At 43.0% G+C, this 13,850-nt stretch overlaps 1 protein-coding gene across 1 annotated transcript in view; it reads left to right on the forward strand.

Annotated features, from left to right (window-relative positions):
- Positions 1-13,183, forward strand: part of NUP205 (nucleoporin 205) — a gene marked incomplete in the record, with an annotated part of 67,529 nt that extends 54,346 nt beyond the window's left edge. Inside the window, 12 exon segments of the mRNA XM_056517717.1 lie at positions 24-215; positions 306-427; positions 3,035-3,173; positions 3,378-3,504; positions 4,857-4,933; positions 6,478-6,606; positions 6,807-6,936; positions 8,511-8,677; positions 8,761-8,884; positions 10,276-10,401; positions 10,508-10,578; positions 12,872-13,183. Coding sequence (XP_056373692.1) covers positions 24-215; positions 306-427; positions 3,035-3,173; positions 3,378-3,504; positions 4,857-4,933; positions 6,478-6,606; positions 6,807-6,936; positions 8,511-8,677; positions 8,761-8,884; positions 10,276-10,401; positions 10,508-10,578; positions 12,872-13,024 — 1,557 coding nt within the window.
- Between the last annotated feature and the right edge of the window lie 667 nt (positions 13,184-13,850).

The raw sequence follows: 13,850 nt of genomic DNA on the forward strand, positions 1-13,850 counted from the left end.
ATTTTTTTTTCACGTTTCTTCAGATGTTGGCTCTGGCCCTCTTGGACAGGATCGTGTGCGTGGACAAGCAGCAGCAATGGCTTCTCTACCTGTGTAACAGCGGATACCTCCAGTCCCTGGTGGACAGTCTGGCCCAGGATGACGTCATCTTACAGAACCTGCTGAATCCTCAGCCGCCATTGCTGAAGGCTCTGTACATCTACGAATCCAAAATGGTACCGGCCTCGTGGGAAAAGCAGCCTGTCTTGTAACTTTTTATTTGTTTTTATTTTTTTTTTACATTTTTACAATTTGTTTTTCTGCAGGCGTTCCTAACCCGAGTGGCGAAGAGCCAGCAGGGAGCCCTGGAGCTTTTGCGGGCGGGCGTCATCATAAGACTGGCGCAGTGCCAAGTGTACGACATGCGTCCGGATACAGATCAGCCTGGGTAAATGGCAGGGAATACTGATCTTTTAGTTACTAATTTAGGGAAAAAGCTGAATAGTAGATGCCCATTGCCTTGTTGTGTTAGAGAAAAAGTTTTTAGAACTTCAAAAAGCAGTGGAAATACCCTTTCCAGTAAAAAATAATAATTAATTTTTTTTTCATATCAGCTGGCTCCAAAAAGTTAAACAGATTTTATAAATTACGTCTATTTAAAAAAAATCTTGACCCTTCCAGTACTTATCAGCTGCGGAAGTTGAGTTGTTCTTTTCTGTCTGACCACAGTGCTCTCTGCTGACACCTCTGTCTGTCTCAGGAACTGTCCGAAGCATTAGAGGTTTGCTGTGGGTTTGCTTGTACTCTGGACAGTTCCTGAGAGACAGACAGAGTTGTCAGCAGAGAGTTCTGTTGTCAGACAGAAAATAACTCAACTTCAGCAGCTGAGAAGTACTGGAAGGATTAAGATTTTTTTTTTTTTTTTAATAGAAGTAATTTACAGATCTGTTTAATTTTCTGGAGCCAGTTGATATGAAATTGTATATTTTTTTTTTTTTTTTTTTTTACTGGAATACCCCTTTTAAAGTGTAACTGTGAAGGCAAATTCGTAGCCTTGAAACTAAAGCGATCAGGATACTAGAATTGCCAGAAGTCTCAGACTTTAATGGGACTTCCGTCAAATCGGTATCGTGATAGCTTAAAGGGGTATTCCAGGTAAAAACTTTTTTTTTTTTTTTTTTTTTTTTTTTTTTTTTTTATATATATATATATCAACTGGCTTCAGAAAGTTAAACAGATTTGTAAATTACTTCTATTAAAAAAAATCTTAATCCTTTCAGTACTTATGAGCTTCTGAAGTTAAGGTTGTTCTTTTCTGTCTAAGTGCTCTCTGATGACACGTGTCTCGGGAACCGCCCAGTTTAGAATAGGTTTGCTATGGGGATTTGCTTCTAAACTGGGCGTTTCCCGAGACAGGTGTCATCAGAGAGCACTTAGACAGAAAAGAACAACCTTAACTTCAGAAGCTCATAAGTACTGAAAGGATTAAGATTTTTTAATAGAAGTCATTTACAAATCTGTTTAACTTTCTGGAACCAGTTGATATATGTAAAAAAGTTTTTTCCTGGAATACCCCTTTAAAGTTTCTGGGACATTTTAAAAAGAGATCCTGCCCCCGCTTAACATCGGAGTTACACTTAAGCGGAACTAGACACCTTATACTCTATCTATAGGAGATAAGATGTCTGATCGCGGGGGGGGGGGGGGGGGGCTGGGTCCGACCACTGGGTCCCCCCACGATCTCCGGCCCGGCACCCCGGCGTTCTAAACATTTTTATGTTCAGAATGTCGGCTGTGCTAGGCTTTGGAGCGTTTTGTGGTCATCCTGCCCCCTCCTTTAATGTCTACGGGAGAGACAGAGATAAAACGTAAGCGTATCTCCGAGTCTCCCAAAGTCCCATCCCGCTAAATTAAAGGAGTACTCCGGGATATGAAAACTTATCCCCTACCGTAAGGATAGGGGATCAGTTTCAGATTGCAGGGAGTCCGACAGCTGACAGGGCCTGATAGTCGGTGGCAAGGGGTCGTGTCCAACCACCGCATGACACGGTGTCGACACGCCCCTCAAAATCTTAATCCTTCCAGTACTTATCAGCTGCAGAAGTTGAGTTGTTCTTTTCTGTCTAACCACAGTGCTCTCTGCTGACTCCTCTGTCTGTCTCAGGAACTGTCCAAAGCATTAGAGGTTTGCAAGGGGGCATGTCCAACCACCATGACGCGGTGTCAACACCCCCCTCAATACATCTCTATGGGAGAGACGGAGTGCTGCATTCGGCAGTCTCCAGCTCGGCCATTGAGAGATATTGAGGGGGCGTGCCGGCTGCCGCGTCATGGGGTGGTCGAAATGTGCTATTTACGGCAAAGAACAAAAGGCCCTGTACAGGAGATCACAGGGGGGCCCCAGCGGTCCTTAGAATAGGGGATCATTTTTCAAATCCCGGAGTACTCCTTTAATGTGAACATGGCCTAAAGGGGTTATCCAGGATTAAAACAAAAAAACATTGTTTCTTACTTCCCAAAAAAAAAAACTGCGCCACAACCTGTCCTCAGGTTGTGTGCGGTATTACAACTCCATTCACTTCAATGAAACTGAGCTGCAATACCACATGCAAACTGAGGACAAAGAGGGCGCTTTTCCTTCTTTAAAAAAAAAAAAAAAAAAAAAAAAATATATATATATATATATATATATATATATATATATATATATATATATATAATTTTTTTTTTTTTTTTTTTAAATAATAAAAAAAAGCGCCCTCTTTGTCCTCAGTTTGCATGTGGTATTGCAGCTCAGTTTCATTGAAGTGAATGGAGTTGTAATACCGCACACAACCTGAGGACAGGTTGTGGCGCATTTTTTTTATTTTAGTTTTTATTAAGTAGTAAGGGGAGAAAAATTAATAAATTTAAAAAGCATGTTTGCTTTTGTAAACCTGAATTAACCCTATTAGGGTTAGGGCAGACAATTGGGAGGTGTGACTGTACCCTAAAAAGGGACACAGCCCCCCCGGCCCACCCATTATATGCATTCGTCTTTTCTTCTTGCATGTAGACTGCACGGTATGAGAGATGCCCCGGTCTTCATCCCCACGCCCTTGGAAAGGTACAGACAGATCCTGCTGCCCGCTCTACAGCTCTGCCAAGTCATTCTGACCTCCAGCACCGCGCAGCACGTACAGGTGGCCGGACAGGTAAGGTGGTGCGGAGAAGATTCCAGTGTTTTCCCAATCGGTGTGCCTCCAGCTGTAGCAAAACTACAACTCCCAGCATACCCGGACAGCCTTCGGCTGTCCGGGCATGCTGGGAGTTGTAGTTTTGCCCATACAATGTACGACATTTGTACAGTTTAATACACAGCTTCTGACTTTATTCTCATTCCTTTGCTCTTTCCACAGCTCTTACAGTTCCTCATCGCTCATTCGGACACGATCCACGCCATTCTTAGAAGTAAGGAGGGCAGTCTGGGTTCATTGCAGGAGCTGGCGCTACTTACAGGCATCATCAGCAAAGCTGCACTTCCAGGTAGGTAATATATACCGTGGGCTGTTTAGATAATGGCTCCATCTGTATACTGCTGCTATCTCTCTTGGGTCTGGATACATGGTAGTTATACACCTCCCCTCCAGCTCTATCTGTATACTGCTGCTGCTATCTCTATGGGATAAGAGTATAGAGTAGGTATGCACCCTCCCTCCCAGCTTTATCTGTATACTGCTGCTATCTCTATGGGATCAGCATATATAGTAGTTATATACCTCCCCTCCAGCTCTATGTGTATATTGCTGCTATCTCTATGGGATAAGAGTATAGAGTTGGTATACAACTCCCTCTCCCATCTCTATCTGTATACTTCTTCTGCTATCTCTATGGGATCAGGATATATGGTAGTTATACACCTCCCCCCAGCTCTATCTGTATACTGCTGCTGCTATCTCTATGGGATAAGAGTATAGAGTAGGTATGCACCCCCCGTCCCAGCTTTATCTGTATACTGCTGCCATCTCTATGGGATCAGTATATATAGTAGTTATATACCTCCCCTCCAGCTCTATGTGTATACTGCTGCTATCTCTATAGGATCAAGATATATAGTAGTTATACTCCTCCCCTCCCAGCTCTATCTGTATACTGCTGCTGCTATCTCTATGGGATCAGGATATATAGTAGTTATACACCTCCCCTCCAGCTCTATCTGTATACTGCTGCTGCTATCTCTATGGGATAAGAGTATAGAGTAGGCATGCACCCCCCCTCCCATCTTTATCTGTATATTGCTGCTATCTCTATGGGATAAGAGTATAGAGTTGGTATACAACTCTCCCTCCCAGCTCTATCTGTATACTGCTACCTCTATGGAATCAGGATATATATTAGTTATACACCTCCCTCCAGCTCTATCTGTATACTGCTGCTATCTCTATGAGATCAGTATATACAGTAGTTATACACCTCCCCTCCAGCTCTATATGTATACTGCTGCTCCTATATCTATCAGATCAGGCTATGTATATAGTAGTTTTACTATATAGGCGCAAAACATTATTTTGTAGTGCTGCCTTAAGTAGCGTTAGAAGAGACCTATTATTTGCTTGCATTGGCTGCAGCGCTTGGCTATGATTGAAAGCCCTATAGACAATAAAGGGAGCAGAGGCTGAGCATGCTCACTGCTGCTCCATACACTTGCAATAAATTACCTCAGTGTTTGTGATCGGTAGCAGTTTCTAGTGATCTGTCTGGGCATGCTGGGAGTTGTAGATTTGCTACAGCTGGAGGCACCCTGGTTGAGAACCACTTCCCTAATCTATAAATAGGTGATATCTCTGAGTCTTAGCATAACCCACTTTTTAACTTTGTTTCCTATTCTCATTGCACAGAGGTTGTCAACGATCTGGTCTCTACCCCAAATGAGGGGCCCACCATAGAACTGCACGGACACCTAGGACGATTTCAGGTAAAACAAAATAAGGGGCTTCACAATCTCATGCTATAGTAGTGTTTTTACCAAACCAGTGTGCCTCCAGCTGTTGCAAAACTACAACGCTCAGCATGCCCGAACAGCCGAAGGCTGGGAGTTGTAGTTTTGCAACAGCTGGAGGCAGCCTGGTTGGGAAATGGTGTACTATAAGCAACAGCTGGAGTCACCCTGCTTGGGAAATGGTGTACTATAAGCTTAGTGTACTATAAGCAACAGCTGGAGGCACCCTGCTTGGGAAATGGTGTACTATAAGCAACAGCTGGAGGCACCCTGCTTGGGAAATGGTGTACTATAAGCTTAGTGTACTATAAGCAACAGCTGGAGACACCCTGCTTGGGAAATGGTGTACTATAAGCAACAGCTGGAGGCACCCTGCTTGGGAAATGGTGTACTATAAGCAACAGCTGGAGGCACCCTGCTTGGGAAATGGTGTACTATAAGCAACAGCTGGAGGCACCCTGCTTGGGAAATGGTGTACTATAAGCAACAGCTGGAGACACCCTGCTTGGAAAATGGTGTACGATAAGCTTAGTGTACTATAAGCAACAGCTGGAGGCACCCTGCTTGGGAAATGGTGTACTATAAGCAACAGCTGGAGGCACCCTGCTTGGGAAATGGTGTACTATAAGCAACAGCTGGAGGCACCCTGCTTGGGAAATGGTGTACTATAAGCAACAGCTGGAGGCACCCTGCTTGGGAAATGGTGTACTATAAGCAACAGCTGGAGACACCCTGCTTGGGAAATGGTGTAGTATAAGCTTAGTGTACTATAAGCAACAGCTGGAGGCACCCTGCTTGGGAAATGGTGTACTATAAGCAACAGCTGGAGGCACCCTGCTTGGAAAATGGTGTGCTATAAGCAACAGCTGGAGACACCCTGCTTGGGAAATGGTGTACTATAAGCTTAGTGTACTATAAGCAACAGCTGGAGGCACCCTGCTTGGGAAATTGTGTACTATAAGCAACAGCTGGAGGCACCATGCTTGGGAAATGGTGTACTATAAGCTTAGTGTACTATAAACAACAGCTGGAGGCACCCTGCTTGGGAAATGGTGTACTATAAGCAACAGCTGGAGGCACCCTGCTTGGGAAATGGTGTACTATAAGCTTAGTGTACTATAAGCAACAGCTGGAGGCACCCTGCTTGGGAAATGGTGTACTATAAGCAACAGCTGGAGGCACCCTGCTTGGGAAATGGTGTACTATAAGCAACAGCTGGAGGCACCCTGCTTGGGAAATGGTGTACTATAAGCAACAGCTGGAGGCACCCTGCTTGGGAAATGGTGTACTATAAGCAACAGCTGGAGGCACCCTGCTTGGGAAATGGTGTACTATAAGCAACAGCTGGAGGCACCCTGCTTGGGAAATGGTGTACTATAAGCTTAGTGTACTATAAGCAACAGCTGGATGCACCCTGGTTCAGAATGGTGTACTATAAGCAACAGCTGGAGGCACCTTGGCTGGGAAATGGAGTCCCAAAAAAAGACCTTGTGATTGATTCTCGTACCTCTCCGTTTCAGCGCCTCTGCCTGGCTTTATTACACCGTTTTGGGGGTTCAGACAAACTGCGCCAGCTCAGCTTACAGGATGACGGTTCCCAAGTGGACGGGGTGAGCAAGAAGGACGACATGGAGCTGGCGATGCAGCAGGTGAGTCAGCCTGCCCCTAGGGGCGCTCAGTCATTTTATCGTTATATAAAATTCATTGATTTATCAGGACTTTGAGCTCCGATGCCCTTCGGAGGATGTAAGCCCAGTTCTGATGAATTGTCTCTTCCTAATACTTGAAGCCCTTTTTATGTGCATAAGTTGAGTGTTTTTTATGTTTTTTTTTTTTGTGTCTTTCATAGATCTGTTCCAATGTAATGGAGTACTGCCATACCCTGATGCTACAGAATTCCCCCAACCTCCAGCAGATGGTTTGTCTCTTCACCCCCAGCCTGACGGAGAGCAGCGGCAGCCGAGACACCTCCAGACTAGGTGAGGGACTGACTGACTTTGGATAAGGGTATAACCTGCCCCTGTGGGACAAGAATTGGCGTTGAACATTAAAGAAGTCGTCCCATGTCGATAAGTACAGAAAAACGTATCCCCCATCTGTTGGGCCCCGGCTCTCCCGCAGAGTGGCGCGTTACGACCCCCGCCTGAAGCGGCCGCTTCAGGCGGGGGTCGTAATGCGCCACTCTGTGGGAGAGCCCCCCCCCCTGCAATCTAAAACGTATCCCCTATTCTGCGGATAGTTTTTTTGTACTTATCGGCATGGGACTGCTCCTTTTTAAGGGTGCGTTCACACTGAGGAATAGGAGAGGAATCCTTGCGTAAAAATTCTGCAGTGGAATTTACATTTTTTTGTTGTTTTTTCTTTTTTGAGGAATATACGAAAAAACTTTTTAATTTTAATTTTTTTATTTTTTATTAATTTTTTTGCTGGACTACAATTACCAATTGGAATTTCCCTTTTTATCTATTTTTTCGTGCGGAATTTCCACGCAGAAACTATTTCAAGCGGAAACATTTTTACCATTGACTTCAATGGACTTCTGCTCTCGTATTTCCACGAGAAGAATTAACATGTTCTTTCTTCTAGCGGAACAGAATTCCGCAAGCGGGTTTTACGCAGTGTTAACAGTGCAGAGTAACATACATTGAAGTCAATGGCAAAGCAGGGGTTAATTATTTCTAAGCGGAGAATTTAAGGGGAATTACTCAGTGTGAACGCAGCCTTAGGATACGTTTCTTACGACTGGACATCTTATCTGCAGGATAGGGGATAAGTGTCTTATCCTTGGGTGGGGGGGGGGGGTCCTATTAACCCTTTAAACGCAGCGTTCAAAGTTGATCGCCGAGTCTAAAGTGAAAGTAAACCACCCCCGGCTAGCTCAGTGGGCTGTTTGGGACCGCCGCTGCATAATCGCGGCGTCCCGAACAGCTGGAGGACACGTGGAGGGTCCCCTAAGATCCAGGCATGAGCAGTCAAGCGGCAGAAACATTGATCAATGTTATCCTATGGGATAACAATGATCAATGTAAAAGAACAGTGTGTGCAGTGTTATAGCCAATAGAGGGAGCTTTAACATTGCAAAAAAAAAAAAAAAAGAGAATTTTTTTTTTTTAATAAAGATCATTTAACCCCCTTCCCTACTATAGATGGTAACGGACGGACGGGGGTTTACCACTAAGAGGCGATAACGCTGTTTCGCACTAAATAAGTTCTTCAACGCTGAGGCCAGTTGAAGCACTTATTTAGTGCGAAACAGCGTTGTCGCCTCTTAGTGGTGCCCCCCCCCCCCCCCCCCCCCTGTCCGTTACCATCTATGTCTTCTCCCTGGGAAACACGATTGTGAGTATGTGCTTAATAAAAGAAATTTAGACCGGTGAGTGGCCGACTTTTTCCTACACATCTGCAAGTAGATTTAATTTACAAATCTGTTTAACTTTCTGGCACCAGTTGATAAAAAATAAATAAATAAAAGTTTTCCACCGGAGTACTCCTTTAAGAGTAATTTAGGAGCGTACCAGCCTAACTTTCTTTTCTTTTTTTTTTCTCTCCACAGACAACCAGACCTCACTGCTCCCGTCCTGGCGCCTGCCCAGTCTGGGGATTGTGTTGTCCCTGTTAAAGCAATGCTCCAGCGATTTCTTCACATATTACGACATTCACCGGCAGAGCGTCAGCAAGTTACAGAACGTGGAGCAGCTCCCCCCGGACGAGATCAAAGAGGTACGATCCGTGATCTCTTCTACCTGTGCCCCTGATCCATACAGACCCGTCATGTCACTCACTTTCCTCTTATTTCCTCCTAGTTATGTCAGTCCGAAACGCCTATCGGAGTAGATAAAATATCGACCACCCAGAAATATCTGCTGGCACGACGGAGGCTGGTGAAACTCATCAATAGCCGAGCCAAGCTGCTGTCCGTCTGCTGCTGTATCCTTTGTGTTATTATAGATCAAAGCACTTGTTCGGGATATATAGTAGTTATCTGTATACTGCTGCTACTTTTCTCTATGGGATCAGGATATATAGTAGTTATACATCTCCCTCCAGCTATATCTGTATACTGCTGCTGCTATCTCAATGGGATTAGAATATATAGTAGTTATACTCCTCTCCTCCAGCTCTATCTGTATACTGCTGCTATCTCTATGGTATCAGGATATATAGTAGTTATACACCTCCCCTCCAGCTCTATCTGTATACTGCTGCTACTTTTCTCTATGGGATCAGGATATATAGTAGTTATACATCTCCCTCCAGCTCTATCTGTATACTGCTGCTATCTCTATGGGATCAGTATATATAGTAGTTATACACCTCCCCTCCAGCTCTATCTGTATACTGCTGCTGCTTTCTCAATGGGATTAGAATATATAATAGTTATACCCTCTCCTCCAGCTCTATCTGTATACTGCTGCTATCTCTATGGGATCAGGATATATAATATTCACCCGTCCTCCAGCTCTATCTGTATACTGCTGCTATCTCAACGTGATCAGAATATATAGTAGTTATACACCTCCCCTCCAGCTCTTTCTGTATACTTCTGCTATCTCTATGGGGTCAGTATATATAGCAGTTGTACACCTTCCCTCCAGCTCTATCTGTATACTGCTGCTGCTATCTCTGAAGGATCAGGATATATTGTATTTATACACCTCCTCAAAGGCTGTATTCCCACATTGCCTTCTATGCGTTTTTTGTTTTATTTTCTGTTTTACCTATGAGTTTTCCTAAAATCGCAGCAAAAATTGTGTCATTTTCCACAATTGGACAAATTGCAGTAAAAAAAATTGAACTACTAACAACATGTCATTTTTACTGCAGTTTTGGAAAATATCAGCAAAAGCGGCCAAAGAACATGTCAAAAATGCAAAAAAAAAAGTGCAACCTGTGAACACGGCCTGAATACTTCATAAAACACCTCGGTTATGATTATAGGTCAAATCACCTTCTCCTCATGACAATATTTCTCTAAAAAAAATGCACTTGGAGTGAGGAAATGCATCAAAGCAGCACATAATGTGAACTGACCCCAGCCCACTTATGAGTCTAATCATCTGGGTGACCTCCAGCACCAGCAGCCTAATTTGATGACTAGGTGCAATGATCAGACTCCAGCCCCTCTCTCTGCAAAGCCATCATTTCAGTGATGGAATTGCAATCAGTACGGCTGGAAACCCCACGCCTGCCACATCTGCTAAAACAGGTAAGCACAAGGCACACACAAGAACCTCTACATTATTCTCTAATAATTGCCTATGCTGCACTATATATATAAAAAAATATTCCCGAAATGCTTCTTTAACCACCTGAAATAGACATCATAGAAACCTGCCTCTTCATCCTGTGGCGCCACCTAGAGTATTACTTGCTTCAGTGCACCCCGAGTGACAGCCAGGACTCATTATTCTCCAATGCATCTTTTACCAGCAGAAGATTTCAAGGTAAAGTCTAGTAAAGGATTTTTTTTTTTTTTTTTTCATTGGTCCAGACGAGCGCGGGGGCAGTAACGTAACTTTTTTTTTGTTTTTTTTCTCCTTTTTTCGGTAGACACACTAAATAGTGACCGCAACTCTGACTTCAGGACACAGAGCAAACTGAGCCAGCAGGATATAGAAATGGTATGAGACAGATCTATATTAATTTATTTATTTTATTTATTCATAATTTTTAGTTAAGTTATTATAATGTATTATTGACAATAATATATAATAGTAATAAAATATTATTATTAATAATAATAATAAAATAAATGTATTTTATTACTTATTACTTATAATAATAGTATAATTAGGAACAAAATAAAATATTGTTATTATTATTAGAATAATAATTAGTAATAAAATAAAAATATTATTTTATCATTATTATATTGTTTTATTTTATTTTAATATTTTTGTTGTTTTTATATTTGTGTTTTATTATTTAAAAAAAATATAATAATAATAATATATATATATATATATGTGTGTGTGTGTGTATATATATATATATATATATATATATATATATATATATATATATATATTGATTGACTCTAAAGTTTTAAGGGGTTTTACGTTTTTTATCTCTGTTCCTCTATAGCAGTTTTCCCTTACCAGTGTGCCTCCAGCTGTTGCAAAACTACAACTCCCAGCATGCCCGGACAGCCAAAGGCTGTCCGGGCATGCTGGGAGTTGTAGTTTTGCAACAGCTAAAGGCACACTGGTTAGTAAACAACACTTTATAGGCTAATTCTTCCTTCAGAAACAGCACCACACCTGTCCTAAGGCTGTGTTTGGTATTACAACTTGGCTCTATTTACTTCAATAGAACTTGGCTGCAATACCGCAGACAACCTGAGGACAGGTGTGGTGCTGTTGTTTTGAAGAAATCAGCTCTCTGTCTTTTCTTATCCTGAATAACCACCTTTAATCTATTAGCAGGGAGAAAGTAAAGGGCTGGAGTAATTCACCTTCCAACCCATTCTGCTTTATAGTTCTCCATTTACCTCCTATGCTTATCTCTCCATCATGAGCAATCTGATGGTCTAGTGCAAAGTCTTCTCTCCTTGCAGGATTGTTGTAAAAAAACATTCCAGGTATGCCAATGTGCACCAGCCCAATGCTCCAGCACCCAGTGAAGTGAATGGGGTCTGTCGAGGGGTTAACTCTCCCAGTGCATGTGGCAAAAAGACGCTGCAAACACTGTGTGAATTCAGCCTTACTTAAACTGGGAATGACAAGCTGCCTTTCAGCCTGTAGAGGGAACCTGCTGGCTAATAAGGTCTTGCGATTACAGCAGAATCAGCACTGATTCAAATAGTTTGTTTCTACAGTTAGATTGGGGGATGGGGCTGATCCTAAAGGTGTAAAGTGAGATAGCATAAAGTGTAATGGGGGATTGCAACCTGTAGAGGGAACCTACTGCCTTATAAGAGCCTGTGATCACAGCAGCATCAGTGCTGATTCAAACAGGTAGTTTCTACAATTAGTATGGGGGGGGGGTAAAGGTGGAAAGTGTAATGTGAGATAGCGTAAATTGTAATGTGAGATTGCAGCCTGTAAAAGGAACTTGTGCTGTGATCACAGGACCTTTATAAGCCAGTAGGTTCTTTCTACAGGCTGCAATCTCGCATTACACTTTCCATCTTTACCCCCTTCACCACCACCACCATTCTAACTGTAGGGACTACCTGCTTGAATCGGTGCTGCTGCTGCAATCACAGGACCTTAAAAGCAAGTATCAGTGCTGATTCAAGCAGGAACTTCCTACAGTTAGAATTGGGGGGGGGGGGGGGTGTTAGGTGGAAAGTGTAATGTGAGATAACATAAAGTGTATTAGGGGAATTGCAGACTGTAGAAGGAACTTGCTGCTGTGATCACAGGACCTTTAAAAGTCAGTAGGTTCCTTCTACAGGCTGCAATCTCACATTACACTTTATGCTGTCTCACGTTACACTTTCCATCTTTACACCACCACCACAATTCGAACTGTAGGAACAGCTTGCTTGAATCAGTGTTGATGCTGCTGTGATCACAGCACCTTAGAAGCCAGTATCAGCACTGATTCAAGCAGGTAGTTCCTACAGTTAGAATGGGGGGGGGGGAGGTTTAAAGGTGGAAAGTGTAATGTGAGATTGCAGCCTGTTGAAGGAACCTACTGGCTTTTAAGGTCCTGTGATCACAGCAGCATCAGCACTAATTAAAGCAGGTGGTTTCTACAGTTAGAATGGTAGTGGTGGTTGGGAGGTTAAGGTGAAAAGTGTAATGTGAGATACAAATACAGAGTGACCTGGCAGTAGCTTTACTGTATCTGAAGTAGAAGGAGCTCTCTGCAGCATGGGCAGCTGAACTTTGACAGTAAAAGCTTCAGAAATAGACTGAAACTTAAGGACACTCACCTAATTTATATCTTTTTTTTCTTTATCTACAGCTTCAGAGAGAAGGCGCGAACCTCTTTGGGGAGTCCCTGCAGAAGAGACTGCTGGATATAGAAAGCATGTACTGTAAAGTGCGATCCCGGCACAGCTTCATCCAAGCGCTGCTCCGCCGGATAAGAGGCCTCCTGCGAGTCTCCAGAGCCTGATCCACACCGACCCAAATAACAAATCACTTTGTACACAATAAATTTTCTACCTTCTAAGTTATGGACTGACTCTTCCACTTTTTATTTTTTCAGCTCTACAAAAAAAAATCATTCTTTTATTGCCGCTCAAATAGAAATAAAACTCTCCCTTTCATATTGATGTAAAATGTTTGTGTCTTCGTTTTTCCATCACCATCTTCCAAAAGCATCACTTTTTTTTTTTTTTTTTTTTATAATTTTATATATATAATATTTTTTTTTATTAATATAGCTGTAAGAGGATTTGTTTGTGCTGGTAGGGAAAAAAAAGGCACCAATTAATGTCTTGTATAACGTATTAAGAAACAATTTTTTGGGGGGTGAGGACATTATGATTGTGCAATGTTCCATTTCATCTAATAATTGTCAATAATAATTGGAACATAACAGTCACCCAAAATCCAAATTTGAGGCGATTTAGGTCACTAGTCACATGCAACTGTGCCAGAATCATCCGTAAAGGGGTATTCCAGCCTTAGACATCTTATCCCCCTGTCCATAGGATAGGGGATAAGATGTCTGATCGCAGGGGTCCCGCCACTGAGACACCCCATCCCCCCCCCCCCCCCCCCCCCCCACGATCTCGGTGCAGCCGCAGGCATTCTGTCACGGCCACACCCCTTGTGACGTCACACCACACCCCCTCCATTCTTGTCTATGGGAAGGGGGCGTGGTGTGACGTCATGTCTCTGGAGCAGAGCCTGGCACAGAATTCTGGGGGCTGCACCAAAATTGCAGATGTGTCTCAGTGGCGGGACCCCTGCGATCAGACATCTTATCCCCTATC

Source organism: Hyla sarda, chromosome 4 (genome assembly GCF_029499605.1).
Source record: "Hyla sarda isolate aHylSar1 chromosome 4, aHylSar1.hap1, whole genome shotgun sequence".
In the NCBI taxonomy this organism is placed as follows: Eukaryota; Metazoa; Chordata; class Amphibia; order Anura; family Hylidae; genus Hyla; species Hyla sarda.